At 44.3% G+C, this 25,475-nt stretch overlaps 1 protein-coding gene across 3 annotated transcripts; it reads right to left on the bottom strand.

The window, feature by feature from the left end:
- Nucleotides 1–2,708: 2,708 nt before the first annotated feature.
- On the bottom strand, nt 2,709–23,639 carry LOC129709841 (mediator of RNA polymerase II transcription subunit 30-like). 3 transcript variants are annotated; one of them, XM_055656452.1, is made up of 6 exons: nt 23,512–23,639; nt 22,043–22,122; nt 19,392–19,624; nt 7,894–8,052; nt 6,856–6,948; nt 2,709–2,987 (listed from the first exon to the last, which is right to left on the bottom strand). In XM_055656452.1, exons 3-6 carry the CDS (start codon nt 19,605–19,607, stop codon nt 2,892–2,894), a joined length of 564 nt encoding a protein of 187 aa, XP_055512427.1. In that variant the 5' UTR covers nt 19,608–19,624; nt 22,043–22,122; nt 23,512–23,639; the 3' UTR covers nt 2,709–2,891. The 3 variants fall into 3 exon arrangements, with proteins under 3 accessions (XP_055512427.1, XP_055512429.1, XP_055512428.1); XM_055656454.1 differs by having other exon boundaries at nt 22,043–22,118; nt 23,512–23,530; XM_055656453.1 differs by lacking the exon at nt 23,512–23,639 and adding an exon at nt 23,148–23,282.
- Between the last annotated feature and the right edge of the window lie 1,836 nt (nt 23,640–25,475).

Below are 25,475 nucleotides of genomic sequence, written 5' to 3'. Positions count from 1 at the left end.
CACTGGTGGGAGAGTCAAGGACTAGAGGTCATAGCCTCAGAATTAAAAGGCGCTCTTTTAGAAAGGTGAGGAGGAACTTCTTTAGTCAGAGGAGAGTTAATTTGTGGAACTGATTGTCACAGAGGGCTGTGGAGGCCAAATCGGTGGATATTTTTAAGGCAGAGATAGACAAATTCTGATTCTGATTAGAACAGGTGTCAAGGATTACATAGAAACATAGAAAATAGGTGCAGGAGTAGGCCATTCGGCCCTTCGAGCCTGCACCGCCATTCGATATGATCATGGCTGATTATCCAACTCAGTATCTCATCCCTGCCTTCTCTCCATACCCCCTGATCCCTTTAGCCACAAGGGCCACATCTAACTCCCTCTTAAATGTAGCCAATGAACTGGCCTCAACTACCTTCTGTGGCAGAGAATTCCACAGATAAATTCCACAGAACTCCACAGATTATGGGAAGAAGGCAGGAAAATGGGATTAGGAGGCAGAGATCAGCCATGATTGAATGGCAGAGTAGACTCGATGGAAACAAATGGCCTAATTCTACTCCTATGACCTGTGAACTTGTGAAGGCTTTTCATTCTCATTCCCTCAGCTTCCACACTATTGAAACATATCATTAGTTCTCAACATGGCCATTCAATCAATCCAAAGGTGGACACACAGTGGTGAATAACTCTGCGGGTCAGGCAGCATTTCTGGAGATAAAGGATGGGTGATGTCATCCTCTTGCAGATTGGTAACTCTCTGTAAGTCTTTTCCCCCACGGGTGGTGGAGGGCAAGTCATGAATAATATTTGAAATGTAGAAATATGAACGATCAAGGAATTGAGGGCTACTGGGAACTGACATTGAAGGGGGTGGTAAGGGGTCACACTTCGGAGGTCTGGTGGCCTTCGCCCCCTAGTTTATTGCCTCCTTGTCAAAGACTAGTACCTTCAATGGGCAGATCATTTTAGGAGGAAAGGTTGAAGAGACTGTGTTTGCAGCTGCTGGAGTCTAGAAGAGAAATGGAATGAAGGATGAAGCATGAGATGGTCTTGAGTGGGATGGATGCGGAGAAGATGAAACCTTGTAGTAAAAAAACCTAGATTTGTGTCTTAAGTAGGCAATCCTTTTTCTCTCAGAGGGATGTGGACCCTTTGGCTGCTCAGCCTTAAGGAGTAGAGGATGATCTTTGAACTAAGGGAGAGATCAATGGACACTTGATTGGTGAAAGGATGAAAGGAGACTGTGTATAGACAGGACACTGGAGTTGAGAATACAACTGGACAGGCCCATGATTCTCCAAAATGGCAAAGTGGCCATAGTAACACAGAACATAGAAAATAGGTGCAGGAGGAGGCCATTCGGCCCTTTGAGCCAGCACCGCCATTCATTCATGGGTGATCGTCCCCAATCAATAACCCGTGCCTGCCTTCTCCCCATATCCCTTGATTCCACTAGCCCCTAGAGCTCTATCTAACTCTCTCTTAAATCCATCCAGTGACTTGGCCTCCACTGCCCTCTGTGGCAGGGATTCCCACAAATTCACAACTCTCTGGGTGAAAACGTTTTTTCTCACCTCAGTCTTAAATGGCTTCCCCTTTATTCTAAGACGGTGGCCCCTGGTTCTGGACTCGCCCAACATTGGGAACATTTTTCCTGCATCTAGCTTGTCAAGTCCTTTTATAATTTTATATGTTTCTATAAGATCCTCCCTTGGAAGGTGAAGGTGGGTGGTGGAGAATCCCTTGTCATAAATTGCACCTTCACAGAAGCTGCAGTTCCACAAGGCTCTAGTTAGAGTCTGCTGCAGTGAATGTTTGTCACACGACTTCAGGAAGGAGGGAATGCTGCATCAGTTAATCAAAACGGTTCTGGGACACATGTGAACGGTGAAGGCAGGTTACGCAAGATAGTGTTGAATCCCCGAACTGTAGAAGATTAAATGGCAATTGGATTCCTGTGCTGAATAGGGTTTGATAGGGTGGTTGGCAAGAATCCAATTGGTAGGGGGTGGTGGCAATGAATGGATCAGTATGAATGAGAGTCTAGATCCTTAATTTCAAGCTCTCAGCTTCAGGGGTATTCAAAAACAATTCTTTAAACAGGCAAAGGAAATTCAGTACTCTGCTCCCTCAAGAATCTGTTGAATTTCATTTCCATTAACAAAGATTTCACTTTCGAATTTACAGAATCAAGGCTGTTACGTGGATATCAGATATTGATCAGATATTGATCAGATACAATGTGATGGAATAGTCTTTGCTAAATCTTTGCACATCCCAATCCTTCCAACTCGTCAGTTTAATTTCATGTATTTTGTATTTTTATGACTGTTGGCAGATCAATTTCCCTCCTGGGATAAAGTTATATCGTATCATATTGTGATAGAATAACTCCACGATACTCACCAAGATCTTAACTCGTTGGTTTGTTCATTGGAACATCAGAGATTCAATTTGCTTTAATAATCAAAAGTCATGCTATATTTTTACATATTTAAAGCATATATTTCGCTTCAATGCCAACTGTGTCCTTGGCGTTGCTTGCAGCGGCAGGTTCATAATTCCAAGAGGCTCTAGCATAGTATCGGAGAGTTGGTAACACTGGCCACAGACCTTCCCCATGCGGCCAAGAACTGTCACATTGAACTCTACATTAACCCCCCCCCCACACACACACACACACACACACGCACGGACACAGAAAAAACACAATAATGGGACTTTTAAACACATTTACTGAATTACAATTAATTTCCCTAGTAGAAAAATATTTGTCTTTAAGAAAATGGTTATATGTACAGTGCAAAAACCGGAACAAAAAAACTACAAGGGCTCCGTTGCTTAACAGATCCTAAATGGAGAGGACTCTTTGCAAACCAGAAATGGGATTTTCACAATGTTTAGTTCCTCATTGCCAGCATAGAATTGATGTCCCATATGAGACTCCGTAGCTGATCCATAATGTGCTTCAGTTCTTGATTCTTCTGATGTAGTTTCTACGAGAGTAAAATAACAATGTTGAAGAGCGTGAAAAGCTGTAAATACTTTTCCATTAGTCACAGATTCCAGCAATCCCAACTTTAATTATCTGATTAGTTAAACAAAATTCCTGATGCAAAACAATGGAGAGGGGGGGGGGGGGGGGGGCACAGTGGTGCAACGGTGCAGTTGCTGCAATACAGCGCCAGATACCCGGGTTCGATCCTGACTATGGGTGATGCCTGTTTGGTGAGTTTGTACGTTCTCTCCATGACCGTGTGGGATTTCCCTGGGTGCCCCGGTTTCCTTCCATGCTCCAAAGACGTACGTGTTTATAGCTAATTGTGTTTGGTAAAGACTGTAAATTGTCCTAGTGTGTCGGATAATGTTAGAGTACAGGGATTGCTGGTCGCCATGGACTCTGTGGGCCACAAAGGGCCTGTTTCCACACTTTATTTCTAAACTACCCCCATCCACATGCACACCCCCATCCACATTAACGGGACGGAGGGTGGAACGTTTGGCTCATCAGCGTCTAAAGGACTGTCTCCTCAGATCCTGGTAAATTGTCCTAGGCATTGTGTGTCAAAGGATAATGCGCTAGGACTGTGTACAGCTTCTTTCCGGCCGGTCACTCTACTGCTGGTCGCCATGGACTCTTATTTATTTGGGCCACAAAGGGTCGGCCTAAATGCATTTCGTTGTCTCTGTACTGTACACTGACAATGACAATTTTATTGAATCTAAACTCTGAACTAAACTAAAAATCCATTTCATATCCTATGTTGCATTTGTTGTTCTTGAATCCACATGAACCTGGAATGCACGGTTTCATTCCAACAGCCACCCCCATGCACCAACAATGAGACCGAGTAATATTTGGAACTTTATTTCCACTTAGATGACTACACTGACCTTTTTACTGATTATTTGCAGTTGGTTTTCAAGCATGAATTAACCATCAATTGGGGAATTATTTGGCATTTAAAACGGAAAACCAAAAAACCTAATGAGCAACCTTTTACATAAATTGTACAAGGTCCAATGCAAGTGGGCATCAAGGCATTTTAGCAAGGCCAAATAGCAAAATATAGCCTGACCTGCCATAGTTTAATACATGCACTCCAGTAGCCTTTAGACTTTAGAGATACAGCTTGAAAATCGGCCATTCGGCCCACCGAGTCCGTACTGACCAGCGATCACCCCGTACACCAGCACGATCCTACACATTGGGGACAATTTACAATTGTATTGAAGCCAATTAACCTACAAACCTGTAGGTCTTTGGAATGTGGGAGGAAACTGGAGCACCCGGAGAAAACCCACGTGGTCACAGGGAGAACGTACAAACTCTGTACAGACAGCGCCCATAGTCAGGATCGTACCCGGTTCTCTGGCGCTGCAAGGCAGCAACTTTACCTCCATGTACCTCCATGCCACCCCCAGTAGCTCAATACAATAGTTCGCTGTCATTCTCAAATTGACCTGGAACAGAGACTTTATTTGTCCAGGTACAGACCTTGGTCGGATGATGAAAGGAAATGGAAGGGGATGCAAACTGAGGAGACGGTGTACCCCATGGGTGCCTACCACAACCCAAAGGGATGTCCCAACATGCATTTTAATGGAAATGCCACTGAATATTAGTGAAGAGTGTTTTATTGTCGTATATGTCCCTAAACAGAACAATGAAATTCTTACTTGCAGCAGCACAACAGATGTGTAAACATAATACTCAGTGAACAAAAATGTGAATCTCAATAATAAAAACATTACAAAATAACAATCACATTTGTTTTGTGTGTTCTGGTTTACATCAGAGATAGACACAAAATGCTGACATAACCCAGCAAGACAGGCAGCATCTCTGGAGATAAGGGATGGGTGACATTTTGGGTCAAGACCCTTCTTCAGAAGAAGCATTTTGTGTCTATCTAATTAGCTTTTTGTCGGGTCCCACATACAATTATTGCACTATTGTATTAAGTGTTAATTGTAAGGCAAGTATTGGCCAGGACAAATCCAAAATCTCCCTCTGTTTAAATTAGTGTCAGGATTATTTGTTTACATTTACCCAAGGCTTTGCCTCATTTGCAGGGTTGCCTAATGCCATTTAATTTGAGTGCAATGTTTAGGTGACACCAGCTTATTTATTAGATGGGTTGAAGATACTGAAGGGTTCCGACCTGAAATGTCACCTAATTCGTTTTCTCCAGAGTCGCTGCCTGACCCGGTGAGTTACTCCAGCGTTTTGTCTATTTTCTTGGTATAAACCAGCATCTGCCGTTCCTTCGCACACACTAGCTCATTTGTTGGGAGACCAAGCAAAAAGTTTGCAGATGCTAGATTTTAGGTCAATCCATCCTCATTTCTAAGAAACTTTCTGTAAACCACAAGTTAGTTGGGGTCCCTGTATTTTAAGTTGCCATTAATGTCCATCCGGGACTTCACCTAAACCACACAACCAGAATCATTACTAGACACAGCATGAACGGGAGCTACAGAGCTATTATTGCTGTGCTGGGGGTTTTTGGTAGAGTTACCCAATTAATAGGTTTAAGGTGAGGGTCTCACCTCACCAGACTCCACTGCTTTTTTTTTTTAATTGCTGTTTTTTTCCCTTTTTCATAGAAACATAGAAACATAGAAATTAGGTGCAGGAGTAGGCCATTCGGCCCTTCGAGCCTGCACCGCCATTCAATATGATCATGGCTGATCATCCAACTCAGTATCCCGTACCTGCCTTCTCTCCATACCCCCTAATCCCCTTAGCCACAAGGGCCACATCTAACTCCCTCTTAAATATAGCCAATGAACTGGCCTCAACTACCCTCTGTGGCAGAGAGTTCCAGAGATTCACCACTCTCTATGTGAAAAAAGTTCTTCTCATCTCGGTTTTAAAGGATTTCCCCCTGATCCTTAAGCTGTGACCCCTTGTCCTGGACTTCCCTAACATCGGGAACAATCTTCCTGCATCTAGCCTGTCCAACCCCTTAAGAATTTTGTAAGTTTCTATAAGATCCCCTCTCAATCTCCTAAATTCGAGAGAGTATAAACCAAGTCTATCCAGTCTTTCTTCATAAGACAGTCCTGACATCCCAGGAATCAGTCTGGTGAACCGTCTCATACAACCGTCTCATACATTTCCTTCCGCATACAATATTTAATATGGAAAATAATACGTGATTCTGTTACATTCTGTTTGTAGTTTGTTTGTTTGGTTTGTTTGTTTGTCTTTGTGCACAAAGTCCACGAGCATTGCCACTTTTCATTTCACTGCACATCTCGTATTTGTGTATGTGACAAATAAACTTGACTTACTTGACTTGACTTGAGGGGTGGGGGGAAGATTTAATAGGAATCTGAGGGGTAACATTTTCACGCAAAGTGTGGTAGGTGTATGGAACGAGCTGCCGAAGGAGGTAGTTGAGGCAGGTTCTATTAGATAACATTTAGACAGGTACATGGATAGGACAGGTTTAGAGGGATATGAGCCAAATGCAGGCAGGTGGGACTAGTATGGATGGGAATGTTGGCTGGTGTGGGCAAGTTGGGCCGATTGGCCTGTTTCCACATTGTATGACTCTAAGCTCACTGTCCTGTTCTTTTTTCATTCTCCTGCAATCTGTTGCCATTCAAAGTATTCATCTAAACTTCATTGAGTTAATGGCCATTACCACCGTCTTTGCCAGAGTCTTGCGTTACAGGTGACAACAACATACAATGCAAAATAAACCTTGCTGGTGCTGCTTCTAATTCACTGATCCTCCAGACCAGGCAAAGGCAAGGGTGGGGGCTACCTGGTCATTAAAATGGCTGCAGACAGCGACCTACTGAAGCGAGGTACTGATGATTCCAAGGTCAAGTTCCACGCGCATACATTACCTCAAGGATTTCTTGGTACTCTGTATTTATCAACCCCCCAACATTCGGAAGATCTGAAGGTCTGAAAGGCTCATCACCCACAAAGGGAATCAACTGTGGACCGAAAATAACAGGCAAAGTTTAGAAAGGAATATATTTTCCACATATATACATAGTTGATGTATACCTCAACAGAAATTACCCACGTTAGGTTGCTTAATACTCAAAAATATTTGCCTTGAAAGATTAAAGTGAGTCCTGGAATCCACGGAGTTGCAGATACGGATGTAGAGGATTTTTACCATAGTGGTCCGCTCAGTCCCTTGTGTCTGCTACATGTTTATTCAGACCAAGGCTGATGGGGAGTTGAGGGAACAATCAGTATCCATCCACCCATGGTTCCCCAATGTCATACAGTGATAAATATCTACCATTATCGTAATAGCTAGAGATTCGGATCCCACCGTCCTTTGAGGAAGAATTTCAAAGACTTCCAACCAGAGAAATAAACGAAGGAGATTGAGGGGAGACCTGATGGGAGTAGATCACAATTCTCAGGGCCACAGATAGAGTAGGTAGTAAGAATCTTTTTCCCTGGATGAAAATTAGAAGCAGCATCAGTGAGGGACAAATTAGTGTTTGCACAAAGGATGGGTGGGTGGATGTAACACACTGCTAGGGATGTTGGTGGAGGCAGATACAATAGTGGTATTTAGAGGCATTTGGATAGACACAGGGATATGTAGGGAATGGAGGGATATGGATTACGTGCAGGCAGATAAGAATTAGTCTTGACATCATATTCGGCACAGACACTGCTGGCCGAGGAGAGTGTCCCTGTGCTGTGTTGTTCTATTTTCTGTTCAAAAACATTGGCCCAATTCAGTATTAAGTTAAGAGAGAGGTGCTTGCTAATACTACACTTGTTTCGGATGTCCTCTGCTGCATTGAGAAAACCAATTAACAAGTCACTAATTACATTACGATACGATGGAATTTTATTCGTCCCAGGGGGGAAATTGATCTGCCGACTGTCACAAAACGCAAGTGACTAGTTACCTCTGTTACGGAAACGTCTGTCACCCCGCACATTTCTCCACACTTGTCGTACAACAACCGCAGCTTCTTGAAGAGCAGGGTGAGCTGGCGCAGGTGCTCCTGCAGCTTGTTGGACCGTTCCTGGTACACCGCATGGTTCTGAGTCACACCATTTGGCAGCTGCATGGAAACCGGGGTGGAATACAACAAGAAATAAATAACATCCCCACACATACACAGTCATTGTGGACCACAAACTCCTCATCTCTCCCTCCCTATTTCTCTCCCTCCATACAGTGGCACAGCAGGTAGAGCTGTTGCATCACAGCATCAAGAGAGCCAGGTTCCAACCTAACCTCAGACGTTGTCTGTGTGGAGTTTGCAGGTTCTTCATGTGACCCCCCCCACCAGGCTTCCTCCAGTTTCCTCCCACATCCCAAAGATGTACAGATTTGTTGGGTAATTGACCCCTAATGTGTAGGGAGTGGATGCGAAAATGGAATTAGTGTGAACATGAGATCGATGTTTAAATTCCATTTGGAATATTTCGGAGGACAAAGAAACTAAATGCGGACTCGTTGGGCCGAAGTGCCTGTTTCCATGCTTTCAATTCAATTCAATTCAGTGCACTGAAATATCAAGAGACACAGGATAGGTTTTAAAATGTTTGAGAAGGATACACAAGATCCCCCTCATTACCTTTTCACCCCAATTGTGCTTAGGGAGAAGGAACAAAGATCTACTATAGAGGCACGAGGAATGAGGAACTTGAGTTAGTGGGAGAGAATAGAGCAACCATGATTATTGAAGTGGAGTAGGTTACTGGGGATTTAAGAGACATCGAAGTGAAAAATAAGAAATGGGTTGAGGTTCGTAGTTAGCTATAGGCACTGAATGTAAAATATAGTACAGCCATTACTGCAATTTTTTTCCAGTTACTGAACCTTGTATTGAAATGAAATTCAACGCAAAATGTTTGTTTAGTGCACATAGCAAAGGACAAATGCTTAACTGCGTACGCAGGCAAGAGGGGCAATAACAAGTGGACAAAGAGGTAAGACAAATGTCGAGAAGTCGATGGGCTGGCGATAGGGTGAGCGTCAGGAGAAGGGGAGTGCGCGAGAGAAGGGGAGATTTGTTTTTTAAACGCACAAATGTCTGCAGCGCACAGTTTGAAAGGTCGGAGGAAAGCAATTTAGTGAGAACGATCAAATGAGAATTAATAACAGATGTGAAGAAGAAGTGTAGAGAAGAGCAGAGGGAGTGGAACTAATGTGATGGCTTTTTCAAAGGGTTGACACTGACAGGGTGATTTGCTGCAGGATCAACACATTTGTGACTTTTTTTTATTATATCTTGGAGCAATTTTTTTGCTTTGAAGATTTTTTCTTTTACAGAATAAAAGCAAGTGACATTTCAACATCGCGGCTTAATTAAATCACGTCACAGGTGCTGAAGGAATTAGTTACATCCTGACTGCTTTAATCACAGGATGTTTAACTGGGACACTGCATTGGTAATTAAAGAAGAAAATAAAAAAAGATAGAGCAATCAGAATGATGTGAGCTTTTGCAATTAATGTCTATGCAAATCCAGTGGGCACATTGACCTAAGAGGTGGTTCAACATGGATTCAATGTGACACCAGGGCTAAACGGGTTACATTTAGATGTTTTACAAACTCTGCTCATGTTCTCGTGATTACAGAGAGTCAAGGTGGATCCAATTCACAAGTTTAATAATAATTCACATGTTTGATATTATGCAGGGAGAAATGATTCTCTTAGTTCAGAGGGCCAGAACTACATAATTAGAGCTGGATAGGTCATAGTGACACCGACAATCTCCTCACACAGTGAGGGCTGTGATATCCTCAACACACCAATCTTACCACCTCACAAAGTGCTGCTCAATCTGGTACATCAGGATGTTTCAATTTGAGATTGATAGCTTTTGCAGGGCACAAAAAGTTAAGAGTTACAGAATTAGGTATGACAGGCAGCACAGTGACACAGCAGGCAGTGTGGTTGCTGCCTCACAGCGCCAGATACCCAGCTTTGATCCAGACTACGGGTGCTGGCTGTATTGAGTTTGTACGTTCTCCCCGTGACCATGTGGGTTTTCTCCATGTGCTCCGGTTTCCTCCTACTATCCAAAAACGTGCAGGTCTGTAGGTTAATACCAAAGATCCTATAGCGGAGCAAGATAGACCACTCCTTCTAAATGCAATGGGCTGACGTGTAATACGCAACGGTGCGGAATGTGGGCCTTTTTTTCATCCATTTCAGTAACCCAACCCGACCCGACCCGACCCGACTCGCAGTGTAATCAACGTTGCGGGGGAACAGTTTGTGTTCATAAATTATAATTCTGAAAATGAGGAGAAGATTTTTACCAAATAAAAACTTTTATTTTTACGAGGATGTTTCCGTAACCGGCTTCCGTCTCCGCACTAGTATCTTTGCTCCGCTACGGGATCTTTGGTGCGGAGACGGAAGCCGGTTACGGAAATGGGGCTGAAAATTACCCATGAATCTGCCCATGACCGTACTATGTCTTTTTCGTCGAGTGATCTATCTTGCTCGCTGTAGGATCTTTGGTTAATACTAGATTAGAATACCACATTAGAAAGCTCCACGATCAAGCAGAGCTGATCATCTAACTTTATTTAAATGCACAGGACCGGGCAAATTGGACATATGCTTACTTCTCCAATATGCAGTCGTTCATTAACTGCACTCACGGTCTTAATTAGTAATATTCCTTACACAAATCATCCTTATAAAACCTGGCTATTGCTTGGGGCTGGAGGATATCTTTAACCATCTCACAGGAACAATATGGCTCCTGTGGGTATTGCTGTTCACTGGCCTGTCCTTCTAATGCTTGGGAGTACAAAGTTACACATGGAAACCACAAAACATAGTTCTGTGAAACCTGCAGTTGAAAATTATGAGGTGTGGAAACTTTTAAAGAGAGTTTTAGAGAAACGTGCAGTGCTGTTGTGAAGCCTTCGAAATGTTCTAAAGGACATTCGGCCCTTCAAGCGGTGCTGGCTCGAAGGGCCAAACGGCCTACTCCTGCACCTATAGTCTATTGTCTATTGACATTTCACATCAGCTCAGTGAATAGTGGCTCCTTCAATTAAAAGTGATGCATATTCTGTCAGGGTGTGGTGTCCCGTTAGGTAACATGTCTTCCAGAACGGTGCAGTTTCAAAATATCTGCACTAGTACTCAGAGGGAGTACAAGCTGATATTGATTCAGTGAACGTAAAGGGACTGGATGAACCCATCTGAAAGGCTAGCCCATCTCCTCCTGTTTGTTAATCTGGCACAGTGGCAGAGCAGTGGAGATGCTGACTTACAGCACCAGGGACCCACGTTTGATCCTGACTAGGGGTGCTACCTGTACGGAGTTTGCATGTTCTCCCTGTGACCCTGTGCGCTATCTCCTTGATCTACGGTTTCTTCGCGCGCTCCAAAGACATACAGGCTTGTAAATTAATTGGTTTCGGTACGTTGCAGAAATTGTCCCTAGCGTGTAGGATGGTGTTAATGTACAGGGTGATCGCTGGACGGCACAGACTCGGTGGGCCGAAGGGCCCGTTTCTGCACTGTGTCTCTAAAGTTTAAAGTCAAATCAAGTGGAGGATTGAGGCAGAAACAGGAAGGAGGGAATGAAGGAATAGAGTGTATTACAGACAACCCCAAACCAAGAACGTTTTAAAACCCACAGAAACAAAGGTGTAGATTTCAGTTCTTTCCCATCCAAGTCAGAGGTTGATTAGTATTACCCAGTGAATTGGCTTCCCTAGTCCTAGTTTACTTATCCAATTATTTAAGTTTGTATTAGATATCTAGCCCACCTTTCCAGAATTCGTGTTTTTTGTCCTTTCCCTCATGTGCAAGAAGGATTGGTTTATATTGAAGGAGCAAGCTCAGATCCCTTGTTTCTAAATGAAAATGGACACTGGAGCCTTGCACCAGAAAACAGCTGGGATTGTTCAAAGAACAGTGTCATCTGGTGGTTAGTGATTATATTGCAGCTCGTAAATAGCTGGTGACTCGAATTACAGCACCGCTTAGATGTAAATATATAAATCGACCACAGCCAATACAAGCCTAGCCTTAATTTTTTCCCGAAGGTAGACACAAAATCCTGGAGTAACTCAGCGGGACAGGCAGCATCTCTGGAGAGAAAGAATGGGTTGTTCTTACCTAACCTATTCTTTCAGCATCTGCAGTTCTTTCCTGCTTAATGGGTGGGGTGGGGGGGGGTAGGGGCGTCGAGAACAAAAAGGGGTCATAATGAATATTTGTAACTTTGTGACCTTGTCAGCGCGCTATTAGTTGCAACTTTTTGCATATTTGTGCATTGTATGCAAAGCTAAGAATTTCCCTCTACCCAGGTACATGTCATAGGGTTTTATTCATTCATAACAATCATGAGCATGCTATTTTCATGCCAGGAATATTAAGCAAATCAGTCTGTCTATTGGTAAATTACAATCCGTCCACAAGGAGTTATTCGTCAACGTAGAAACATAGAAAATAGGTGCAGGAGTAGGATCATTCAATATGATGTTTAAGAAGGAACTGCAGATGCTGGAAAATCGAAGGTAGACAAATGTGCTGGAGAAACTCAGCGGGTGCAGCAGCATCTATGGAGCGAAGGAATTAGGCAACGTTTCAGGCCGAAACCCTTCTTCAGACTACCTTCAGAATGTCTACCTTCATTCAATATGATCATGGCTGATCATTCAGAATCAGTACCCTGTTCCTGCTTTCCCCCTTGATTCCGTTAGCCCTAAGAGCTATATCAAACTCTCTCTTTAATACGTCCAGTGAATTGGCCTCCACTGCCTTCTGTGGCAGAGAATTCCACAGATTCACAACTCTCTGGCTGAAGAGGTTTTTCCTCATCTCAGTCCTAAATGGCCAACTACCCCTTATTCTTAAACTGTGACCCCTGGTTCTGGACTCCCCCAACATGGGGAACACGAGAAAAGTAGCTCTAGCCAAAACACAAGTGGTTCTAAAACTAACCAAGGAAACTGTATGATTGAGGTGGCTACAATGAATTAAGGAGCTTCATTGAAAATCATAATGATGGCTAGACTTCAGGTGACAATGCAGGATCAGCAGCTTTCACCTTCCTTCTCCAATTACTGCAATAAAAGCCACCCACACAATTACTAACATAAATTATAGGATTACATTTATGGTCAAAGTTGTCATTAAAAAAAATAGCAAATATGAGGATTGGGGACGATTCAGAATGCAACAAAAATAGACGAAAATACATTGAGTCATACAGCGGGAAAACAGGCCCTTTGGCCCATCACGTCCATGCTGACCAAGATGACCCATCTAAGCAAGTCCATTTGGTCCATATCCCTCGAAACCTTTCCTATCCCATGTACCTGTCATGGTTGATTAAGGGATCAAAAGTGGAGTACAAGTGTATGAATCTGGCAATGATTATTGGCGTAGACTATTAGTGTGCATAAGTACAAAGGAAAATTAACAAAGTCAAATGCAGATCCTTTACAGTCAAAAAGGGAACAATTAAACGGGGAACACAAAGCAATTAAACTAATACTTTAATTCTGTCTTCACCAGAGGGCACAAATAACCAGAAATACTAAGGAACCAAGAGTCTAATGAAAAGAAATTAAAAGGAAATTAATATCGGTAGAAAATTACTACAGGAGAAATTAATGAATGTGAGACTAGAATGTGATAAATCCCCACAGCCTTATTGCAGAGAACTAAAAGAGGTAACCATGGAGACAGTGACATCATCCAAAATGAGCAGATGTAAACTCCTTTTTTTGAGAAAAAATAAGGAACTACACACCATATAGCCAGATATCTTTAGACTTTAGATACGGAGTGGAAACAGGATCTTCGGCCCACCGAGTCAACAATGACCTGCGATCACTCCACACACCAGGGACAATTTTCTACAATTTACAGAAGCCAATTAACCTACAAACCGGTACGTCCTTGGAGCTTGGAGGAAACCGGAGCACCCGGAGGAAACCCACGTGGTCGTGGGGAGAATGTAAAACTTTGTACAGACAGCACCCGTAGTCAGGAACAAACCCAGGTCTCTGGTGTTGTAAAGCATCAACTATCTCTGTGCTGCCCTAGTGAGAAAAATATTGAAGTCTATTGCAAGGCTATGAAAGCAGGACACTTAAAAAACTGTTTGATTAAACAGAGTCACCATGGATTTGTGAAAGGGAAATTGTGTTTGACAAATCTATTGGAGGTTTTTTTTAAATAGATAAGGGAGAACTAGTAAATGCAGTGCATTCAGATTTTCAGAAGGCCTTGATAAAGGATAGTGTACAAAATTGAAGTGAATGGTATTGGGAGTGAAATATTGACATTGTTGTGTCTATTTAAGGCGGGTAATGAGATTTCTAGACACAAGAGGCATGAAAGAGTACGGGAGAAATTAGAAATGGTGTGGAGGCAGTATCAACCAAAATCCAATGATAGAATCAACTCAAAGGGCTGAATGGTCTATTCTAAGTCCTAGGGCAAACAATGTTTGATAGCATGTTAAATGGTAATAGAATAGGAACATAGTCAATTTTAAAAGAGTGTCCTAAAAGAGAATGCACCAGAGAGAGAGCGCTAAGGAGGGAATTCCTCTGAACCAAAGCAGAGGCCTGGCCTCAATCCTCACCCCTGCCGCTGAGTATGTGGAGTTTGCACGTTCTCCCCGAGACCCCATGGGTTAATAGATAAAAGATCAATAAATAATCATTGCAGTGGCATTCTTTGCCACAGAAGGCTGTGGATATTTTAGTGCCGGCATGGTGGTGCAGCAGTAGAGCTGCTGCCTTACAGTGCCGGAGACCCGGGTTTGATCCTTAATGACTACGGGTGCTGTCTGTACGGAGTTTGCACGTTCTCCCCGTGACCTGCGTGGGGTTTTTTCCAAGATCTTTGATTTCCTCACACATACCAAAGACGTACAGGTTTGTAGGTTAATTGACTTGGTATAGATGTTAACATTGTCCCCGGTTGGTGTAGGATGGTGTTAATGTGCGGGGATTGCTGGTCGGTGTGGACCCGTTGGGCCGAAGTGCCTTTTTCCGCACCGTATCTCTATACTAAACTAAAAGTCATGAAGTCATACCAGTCCAGAAGAACCTGCAGCACTGAAACTAACCACTGATTTGCCACAACTCCATTGTTTATCCCTTTATGGGCTTTCTTCCAGTCTTACTTTAACCCACCTCTTCACCACTCATGCTAACTCTTTCTCCTCCCCCGCCCTCCCTCCACTTGCCTGACTTCCTCTTCTATGGAACTACACTATTGGCCAGTTCTTTTTTCTGACCACTGAGAGAAAAAGCAAAACCTCTATTCCTTATCCCTTTGAATCGTGACAATCTTAGAAGTGGGGAAAAAAAACTTCCATACATCTACCCTATCAAATCCGTTCATAATTTTTAATATCAAATCCTTGTGTGATTTTTAAAGAGCTCCAGCAATCTCCCGTTCCCAGCAAACTGCTCCACCTGTTCCTTTTCCCCCCCACATATATTTATAACTACCTCATGTATTATCAACCGTGCAAATATTTTATCGTTTCTGCAACAATTCTGTCCTGATTATGCGAGGTGGTCCTTATGCAATAAAAAGACCGGCATCAGTAAAGAGATCGCGAAGCTATCAGGCTGTAATACAAATCCATCCAGTTCACAGTAACCTCCTTCTGCAGCGGGATGCATACGTGGCTGAAACAGCGCGAGGGAGATCTCTCCAAGATGCAGTAAGGAGGGGGCGTCTCTAGAGTGATTATGAAACGGTAGCTCATTCCTCATCCCTATCCCAGCTCCCTTGGCAAGTGGGTGGTGTTGCTTGTACCATAGAGACCAAGCCAATACAAGAGTTGCTGACTAACACAAGACCAAATTGACATCGCCTTTCAGTATGACAAAAATGCTGGAGAAACTCAGCGGGTGAGGCAGCATCTATGGAACGAAGGAACAGGCAATGTTTCGGGTCAAGACCCTTCTTCAGACTGATGTCGGGGGGGGAAGAAAGGAAGAGGCGGAGACATAGTATGCAACTTTTCACAGAAGTAATTGTATCAAGCGACTAGTTATTCCAAGACAGTCTCGGACCCAAGATAGGCAAAACTCCCAGTGTGGAATACTATGTTTCAGTTTAGTTTATCTTCAGGTGTGCCGAGGTACAGTGAATGAAAAGCTTTTGTTGTAAGCTAACCAGTCAACGGAAAGACAATATATGACTTTGGAAATTATAGGTCCAAAATGATTTCTCACAAACACGCTACACCCACCACGTCATGTCCTAAATTAGCTCCAAATTGCAGCCCAAAATCTTATCTACATTTCAATGAACCAAACCCAGTACATCCATGTAAATGCTTTTTGCACCTTGCCCAGTTTATCCAGTGTAATGACACCCATCCTCCAGCAGGGTGACCAAAATTGTCCACAGTCCTCCAAATGTGGTATTATCAATGTCTAAAACAGCATTTAGACAATAGACAATAGGTGAAGGAGATGGCCATTTGGCCCTTCAAGCCAGCACCGCCATTCACTGTGATCATGGCTGATCATCCACAATCAGTACCCCTTTCCTGCCTTCTCCCCATATCTCCTGACTCCGCTATCTTTAAGAGCTCTATGAAAGCATCCAAAAAATTAGCCTCCACCGCCTTCTGAGGCAGAGAATTCCACAGATTCACAATCCTCTGTGTGAAAAATATTTTGCTCATCTCCGTTCTAAATGGCTTACCACTTATTCTTAAAGTGTGGCCCCTGGTTTTAAGATACTATAATAGAATTGAAAGGTTTTTATAACAGCGTTTTAAAATGCACTTGGACCAGTGCATGGGCAGGGAAGGTTTAGAGGGATATGGGCCAAATGCAGGCAAATGGGTGTAGCTGAGGTGGGGCATCTAGATTGGCATGGACTAGTTGGGCCAAAGGGCTGTATCCGTGCTGTATGACTATAACTCAATGAAGTCATAATAATGATAACAGTTACAGTTGGGGCCAATGTTTCCAACTTCTGCTCCGGGGAGCTGGATCCACAGGTCGACTTAAATATTATTTGTCCAGACCAGTTGCAAAGTCCAATCACTTATCAAGACTTAAGTTATCCAAATCCTTTGTGACCAGTGTGGCTCAGTCATTGCACCATTAGGAGACCACATGTCTACTTCATGCCAGGTGTTGGCAGAGCAATTATGCATTTACTGTGTTTGTGTAAAAAAACCCTCTTGCTCCTGACTTTCAGCAGGAAATACTGCTGCAGCCTCCAATTTTAATAGCTCTGATAAAGATGCACAGCTGTGGCTGTATGAGCAACACTTCCCCCCCTCCCTCCCCCCCCCCCCCCCCCCCCCCCCCCCCACCACCCCCCTCCCCCAAGTCTCAGAGCGTAAGCTGGAAGGAGGCTCCTTGTAATAAAAAGGAACTGCAGATCCTGGCTTACAACAAAGGGACACAAAATGCTGGAGTAACTCAGCGGGCCAGGCAGCATCTCTGGAGAAAATGGATGGGTGACGTTTTGTGTTGGGTCCCTTCTTCAGCTACTTCAAACTGCATTTGCTGCCCTCTCAGGAGAACGTAAAATAATTTAGTTGGGTTTTTACTTTTAGTTTTGGAGATACAGCGTGCAAACAGTCCATGAGTCAGCGGCGACCAGCGATCACTGTACACTAGTTCTAACCTGACCATTACTGGTCTCTCAAGCCAAATCATTCAGCCAGATTGCACGATGATTTTAATCACATTACCTTTGAAAGCCTCTCTCATTTTACAATTAATAGCAATATTTGATTAGTACCAAAGCCCTTGTCAAAAAATATAAAGTTTTTACTAAGATCCCTGCAATACATTGATGTGCACAAATTAAGCTGCTGTCCCATTGTCACACCCCACTGATTGATCAAGCAACACGCAGGAACATTCTTGTGCCGATATTTTGGGTTTGAAAGGAAAGGTTTTACCAGCAGTAATTTAAAGTGGATGGTGTGGGTTCTCGATTAGTAAGGACGTCAAAGGTTACAGGGAGAAGCCAGGAGAATGGGAGAATGCGGGAAAAATTGATCAGCCATGATCAGCCATTGATCACCATTTGATAATGGTGGAGCAGATGCGGTGTTTAGTTCAGTTTAGAGATAGACTGAAATAGGCCCTTCGGCCCACAGGGTCCGTGCCGACCAACGATCACCTGTGCACTTGTTCTATCTACACACTAGGGATAAGTTACAGAAGCCAATTAACCTACAAAGCTGATGTCTTGGGAGGAAACTGGAGCACCCAGGGAAAACCTACATGGTCACAGGGAGAATGTACAAACTTTGTACAGACAACACCCGTAGTCAGGATTGAACCCGGGTCTCTGGCACTATACGGCAGCAGCTCTACCGCTGCGAACAGTGCCACTATACTGGTTAATGGGCTCGATGGGCCGAATGGCCTCATTCTGCCTCTACGTCTAATGAACTGCTCCCACAATTCAGGGGAGATCATGGGCGGACAATATTTCACACAAAAGATGGTGGGTGTATGGAACGAGCCGCCAATGGAGGTAGTTGAGGCTGGGGCAATTGCAACGTTTAAGAAACAATTAGACAGGTACATGGATAGGACAGGTTTAAAGGGATATGGGCCAATCGCAGGCAGGTGGGACTAGTGTGGAAGGGACATGTTGGCCGGTGTGGGCAAGTTGGGTTGAAGGGCCTGTTTCCATGCTGTATGACTCTAATATATCTCTAGCAGAAACCACATCCCATGATTAAATAACGTATTTTTTCCAACAAAAAAGAAAATCATGGGTTTGACGAGAGCGCTGGTGAGAGGCAGTTACATAGAAACGTAGAAAATAGGTGTAGGAGTATCCCATTCAGCCCTTCGAGCCAACGCCACCTGTGGGAGCCTTTCATGCTGAGGCTAGTTACTGTTAGCATATTATATTATTTTGTCTAGAGATTTCTAGCAGTATCATTTTGAACACTTGGGGATGGGCATTTGATACGTAGATGGGTGTGATAGAGGGAGAGGGTCTGACCAGACCAGCCATGGGATTTGGAGAGAAAACAGTTCTTACCGGATAGTAAGAACGGAAAGCTACAATTCGTATAAGAATAAAGAGGATCTGGCATGTTCATTTTTTGTTTGTAAAACTACTTCACGAAAGAACCAATAACGACTGGAAGACTGGCAACTGATTGAGAAACAATGTTTTTTGTTTCATCTGTGTATGTAAGTACCCAGTTAAAATGACATTAAGGTAAATACTGAATACTAAAGATCATTTTTTTCTTGTCTGCGTAAGATCATTTCCACCACCCGTGCAGTAATGGCAACGGAAAGTTGGACATCGGAAAAGTTTGAAATTGCCATTACACCGCCATTCAGTATGATCATGGCTGATCATCCAAATTCAGTACCCCGTTCCTGCTTTCTCCCCATTCCCCCTGATTCCTTTGACCCTAAGGGCATGAAGCAATTACCTGTGTTGCCCGCAGCATGTGGAAGATGTCCATTGTGCGAGCCACGATGTCCTGAACAGTCTCCTGACCAACCTTACAAAGGGTGACGCAGGTGATCTCACGCAGGGCACTCTGTGGCTGCTGTGGGGGGATGGACGGGGCAGCGGGGTGGACAGGGGCGACGGGGAGCGAGTGGAGGCCAGGGATCCGTGGCCCACCCCCTGGTAGTGCCGTCATTGCCAGTCCAGTCAAATCTGCAGGGAAGAGGAAAGGGTGAATGAAAGTGATGCAAATGATTAGAATGGCAAAACACAAAGTGCCGGAGTAACTCAGCATCTCCAAGACAGCATCTCTGGAGGACATGAATAGGTGACATTTCGGGTGATGGACCATGAAGGAGGGTCCCAATCCGAAATGATGCAAACCATGCCTGGACCACACCTGGGGTACTGTGTGCAGTTTTGGTCCCCTAATTTGAGGAAGGACATTCTTGCTATTGAGGGAGTGCAGCGTAGGTTTACAAAGTTAATTCCCGGGATGGCGGGACTGTCATATGCTGAGAGAATGTAGCGGCTGGGCTTGTACACTCTGGAGTTTAGAAGGATGAGAGGGTATCTTATTGAAACATATAAGATTGTCAGGGGATACAGGGAGAAGGCAGAAACGGGGTACTGATGTGGATGATCAGCCACGCTAGAGGCAGGAAACATGTTCCCGATGTTGGGGGAGTCCCGAACCAATGGCCACAGTTTAAGAATAAGGGGTAAGCCATTTAGAACAGAGACGAGGAAACACTTTTTCTCATTGTGTGTCTGTGGAATTCTCTGCCTCAGAGAGCGGTGGAGGCCGGTTCTCTGGATACGTTCAAGAGAGAGCTAGATAGGGCTCTTAAAGATAGCGGAGTCAGGGGATACGGGGAGAAGGCAGGAACGGGGTACTGATGTGGATGATCAGCCATGATCACATTGAATGGTGGTGCTGGCTCGAAGGGCCGAATGGCCTACTGTTGCACCTATTGTCTGTTGTCTATTGAATCCATGTCTTCCAGGGATACTACCCGAATGCAGTACTTTGTTTTTTCATTATAAATGAAGCAGATCCCCTCCCATAGCAGACTCCCAAGGCCTATATCTCGGGTCCCCGGCAGCATAGGCGTACTGTTCTGATTCCGATCGACCCCTCTAGGAGGCCGTGACCTCTGATTGTCTGGCAATATGGATAATCCAGAAAGGCTTTGGAACCAAGACTGCTGGAAAATTGGTGGTGGTCCCTGTATCTATCCAATGGCTTGGATAGAGTGCATGTGGGAGAGTCTCAGACTAGAAGTCATAGCCTTAGAATGAAAGGATGTTCTTTTAGGAAGGAGATTAGGAGAAATGTCTTTAGTCAGAGGGTGATGAATCTGTGGCATTCTTTGCCACAGAAGGCTGTAGAGGCCAAGTCAGTGGATATTTTTAAGGCAGAGTTAGATAGATTTTTTATTGGTACAGGTGTCAGAGGTTATGAGGAGAAGACAGGAGAATGAGGTTGGGAGGGAGAGATAGATCTGCTATGATTGAATGGCAGAGTAGACTTGATGGGCCGAATGGCCTAATTCTACTCCTATTAAATGAACTCATGATCTCTCACTTACCAAAAATGATGTCCATTACTCAACTGATCTGCATGTTTATTAACATAATCCTGCATTTTGTCACAATCATCCTGTCTATTAATTACACCTTCTGACTTCCAGGCATGCTGCAAACTTTGACATGACAGGTAAAAAACTACATCCCGCAGTCTGTTATAACTAACTCCGAGCATCCACAATGATTCAGAAAAGGGAATTTCTATTTATCACTTTGTCTGAAAAGCTGCTCATGACTTCAGTGGTACATAGCCTGATTTATAAAGATCACTCTGGATTTCCCCCAGAGAAAATAGTTTGCTTCAACCCAAGCCTACTTGAAATATATATATAGAGAGAGATTAGAGGAATAGCCAGTCTTTCCCCTGTGTTTAAGGTAAGAGGGGAAAGATTTAAAGGGGACCCAAGACCAGGTTTAACCCATGCAGTGGGCGGTAGGGGATTTGTAACAATCTACCAGAGGAAGGGATAGAGGTGGCAAATTTACAACTTTTTAGAAAGAAACTTGGGACAGATACATGGGTGGAGAAAGTTTGGAGGATTATGGTCAGATTGTGATTAGATCCATTGGGACAATTGGTTGGCATGTCTGAATTGGATTGAAGGGCCTATTTCCATGCTGTGTAAGTCAGTGACTATTTGCTCTCAATTTTTAAAACCTGGAGTTTTCACAAGCAATGATTATGCATTCCCTCTTTAAGTGTTAACTTAATGAAATATCTAAGAGTGGATAGTGGGAGAGCTGTTGAATTATTATTCTTCGAAAGTGCTGAAGGGTCTGATGAAGGGTCTCCACCCGAAACGTCACCTATTCCGTTTCTCCAGAGATGCTGCCTGACCCAGTTACTCCAGCACTTTGTGTCCATCTTCAGTGTAAACCAGCATCTGCAGTTCCTTCTTACACAAGTGTTGATGTCAGAATGGGGCAGATCCGAGGGAGAGAGAGGGGGATGGGGGGGATCTGAGAAAAGAGAGGGGGGGGGGAGGTAGGCTGGAGGAAATGAGGATTGAAAGAGTCTACAGAACACTTCCACGTCCTTACCTCTTCAAATATCGAATGTTCAAGATCTTCCTCCTTCCACTGAGTGGTCAAGCTTCCGAAAGCCAACAGTCTGTGCCTGCCTTTATGCAAAGAAGGGAAACAGAAGGAATTGGACATCAAGATAGACACAAAAAGCTGGAGTAACTCAGCGGGACAGGCAGCATCTCAGGAGAGAAGGAATGAATGGGTGACGTTTCGGATCTGAAGAAGGGTGTCGACCCGAAAAACGTCACCCATCCCTTCTCTCCAGGGATGCTGCCTGTCCCGCTGAGTTACTCCAGCTTCGTCTTCGAATTGGACATCAATTTGTGGACAGCGACTCTTTTGCCTTTAATCCTGAGAGCAGTAACTCCTCGTGGACCCCTCCCTCCAGAAGGTTTCCCACGTAATGTATCTCATGGGGAGGAAAGCGATTCTCGGAATGCATTCAAACCCGAACAATCAGTGGTATCGGGAGACACAAATGTGATGTTGATTTTTAAACCGGTTACAATATAGCTTGGTATACAATATAGAGAGGAGAACAATTCTATTCAAAATGATACAAGAATTTGAAGCAAATGATCGGCCCTTTGCCAGCTCCACCATTCAATGGCTGATTGAAGATAGACACGAAGTGCTGGAGTAACTCAGTGAACCAGGCAGCATCTCTGGAGAAAAGGGATGGGTGATCCGAAACATCATCCATCCTTTTTCTCCAGAGATGCTGTCTGACCCGCTGAGTTACTCCAGCACTTTCTGATATGATCCAGCATCTGCTGTTCCTTTCCACACATCATGGCTGTTTGAGTTGTCTTATTCTGCAGGAGGGGGTCAGAGCTTCGACTCGGAGGGAGGACGAGAGGAGATGGGTGGTCTGGGCAGTTCCTCTTGGTATATATATATACTGCTGGTCTATGCCGCAGATAGACACAAAGTGTCGGGGAGTTACTCAGTGAATGAGCTCCGGTCAGTTTCAGCCGCCCCCAGACACATTGCAACAGCATTTGGAACACAGCGAGCCCAGCGCTCGCTACATTCCCGCACAAAACGTTACACTATTCCAAGTTCACAACACAAAGTATCGCCGCAAACAAAGCGACGCCACTTCAGGCAAAGGTCTCACCCCACAAACAAAACGTCTGTTCTCATTCAGGATGGAGCAGGATTCGCGAACAAGTGAGCGGGCAATGGTCTCACAGAACAAGCAAGCAATCAATCACACCGCAAGGACACAAAGAACTGGAGATGCTGAGATCTAGCGGAGAGCACAGAGTGCTGGAGTAAGTCAGCGGCTCAGGCAGACTGCCCTGGAGTATATGTAGAGGCGGCGTTTCGGGTCGGGACCGGGGGGGACTCTGCAAAGCAGAAGCGATCCTTCTTGCTAGAAACAGAAAAAGTGAACATGTTATTTCCCACGAATTCATTCAAATCAGGAGAGGGGAGGCGCCGCATTTGGCAAACAGAAACATGTAACTTTTTTATTTTACCCTTTCAAGATGAAAATCCCAAACCAGCCACCTCTCTGCCCGTCCTTGCGTGTAACATAAAGTTTCAATATTGTGACAGGAAAGGGATCTCGATATTCGGTAACAAATCAGAGATGGGAGGTGACTTCACTTCCGTATTTTGAATTGTGCTGTTTCATTGGCCTTGAGGAGGGGAGGGGAGGGGGCGTAGTGTTAATGTTGGGGGTAGAGGGACATCACTGCACAGAACTGCATCCGTCCGCTTTCATGAAACGACAAAGAGCCTCTCGCCGTGAAATGCAATAGGCACTATTAAACTGTGGTGCAGAATCGCCGTTCCGTGTCCGATTTTTTTTTTCTCCACCGAAAGCATGTCCCACACACACTGGACCAGAGATAGACGCAGAATGCTGGAGTAACTCAGTGGGACAGGGTGCATCCCCGTGTGAGTGCGGACAAAGTCTGAAGAAGGGTCTCGACCCGTTCCTTCTCTCCAGAGATGCTGCCTGTCCCGCTGAGTTACTCCAGCATTTTGTGTCTATCGTGGGTGCGGACAAAGACTCGCTACTCCCTTCTTATCTCGCCAGTGGCGAGCCGCCGCCAGCAGTCTGGAGATGGGCTCTCGTTCCAACCCCCGCCCCAATACTTGCAGAGGAGATCCTTTTTTGGACCAGGTGGGGACCTCGGATGCCAGAAGCAAGACATTGAGGATGCCCTTGGATACTTGAATCACTGGCCATTAGGACTCCACCAGCTATCTTACCTGGGGTGAACTGTTTGTGTGGATTCTCCCTCTTGAAGGATGCTCTGGCATTGTGCTGGACCACTTAGAAAGTCCAGTATAGGCATCGTCCTCAGAGACTGAGATCATAGGGTTGTCAGAGGCTGTGAGGGCTCTTGTACATCTCTCAACTCGTTATCTTTCACCTTGCTATCACTTGATGAATTCTTCTGTTATGTGTAATCACAGTCATTTCATTTTATTCCCCCACCTTCCGTAAGGGCAAGACCCCTGATGTTGGTGAACATAGATTGGTGATATTTAGGATTAGCAACTATTTCAAATTGGGTGTGAAGAAGAGTCCCGACCCGAAACATTACCTATCCGTGTTCTCCAGCGATGCTGCCTGACCTGCTGAGTCATTCCACCACTTTGTGAACCAGAATCTGTGGTTCCTCGTTTCTACCCCTGACTTTGATTTATTTTTAATTCCACAAAAATCTCAAGTTTTCTCATTAGAATATATCTGATTCCATGTTATCCGAGAAAAATCCCACTGAAGTAAGCTCCCTACCAATTTAGAAGTTCCACTTTAAATCATTCCTTGACGTTTCCCCATTGCTAACCGATATCTTCTGATACCAAGATCTCACTTGCTCCAGTTTCTGGCCCACCTGATCCACATAGTTTGGGAGTACTGGAGAATTTCCCACGAACTGACATCCGTCTCCTCTCAAAGATAGACACAAAATGCTAGAGTAACTCAGCAGGATCTCTGCAGAGAAGGAATGGGTGACATTAAATCGAGACCCTTCTTCAGACACCCTCTCCTCTCCTTATCTGGCCATCTTTGTATCCCAGGGGCATCTCCTCTGACTAACCTTCGGTGATGCATTCTAATGCCTCATTTTGCTCAGTCACAGTGACACAAAGTGGGATGCTTTATGTTGAATATGCTATTTAAATTTCAACTTGTTCTAGTGCATCACAGGGGAGTCATGGATTGATGTAGAATGCTGGCTGGGCTTTCAATGGATATTCCCTGCCTTTCTTAAAGGAGTGCCATACACAATACAATACAATACCCTTTATTGTCATTTGAGCCTCAGTGAGGCTCAAACGAAATTCTGTTTCCACAGCCATACAAACAACGACAATTCCCAGACACGCACACAATTCAATTCACACAAACATCCATCACAGTGGACCCACAGTGAATCCATCCATTGTCATCACATCACTTAATATTCACCAGAGTTGGACA

The sequence above is a fragment of the Leucoraja erinacea genome, chromosome 26 (assembly GCF_028641065.1).
Source record: "Leucoraja erinacea ecotype New England chromosome 26, Leri_hhj_1, whole genome shotgun sequence".
Taxonomy (NCBI): domain Eukaryota; kingdom Metazoa; phylum Chordata; class Chondrichthyes; order Rajiformes; family Rajidae; genus Leucoraja; species Leucoraja erinaceus.
The sequence above is the reverse complement of the archived record's forward strand: the minus strand, read 5'-3'. Positions and strand labels throughout refer to the sequence as shown.

Coding starts and splice junctions, on each gene's coding strand:
- LOC129709841 (XM_055656452.1), bottom strand. CDS start 19,607: ATGACGGCACTACCAGGGGGTGGGCCACGGATCCCTGGCCTCCACTCG. Junction 6,949..7,893: donor CAGACGTTTCCGTAACAGAG/GTAACTAGTCAC, acceptor TTCGGTCCACAG/TTGATTCCCTTTGTGGGTGA. Junction 2,988..6,855: donor AGTACCAAGAAATCCTTGAG/GTAATGTATGCG, acceptor TTACTCTCGTAG/AAACTACATCAGAAGAATCA.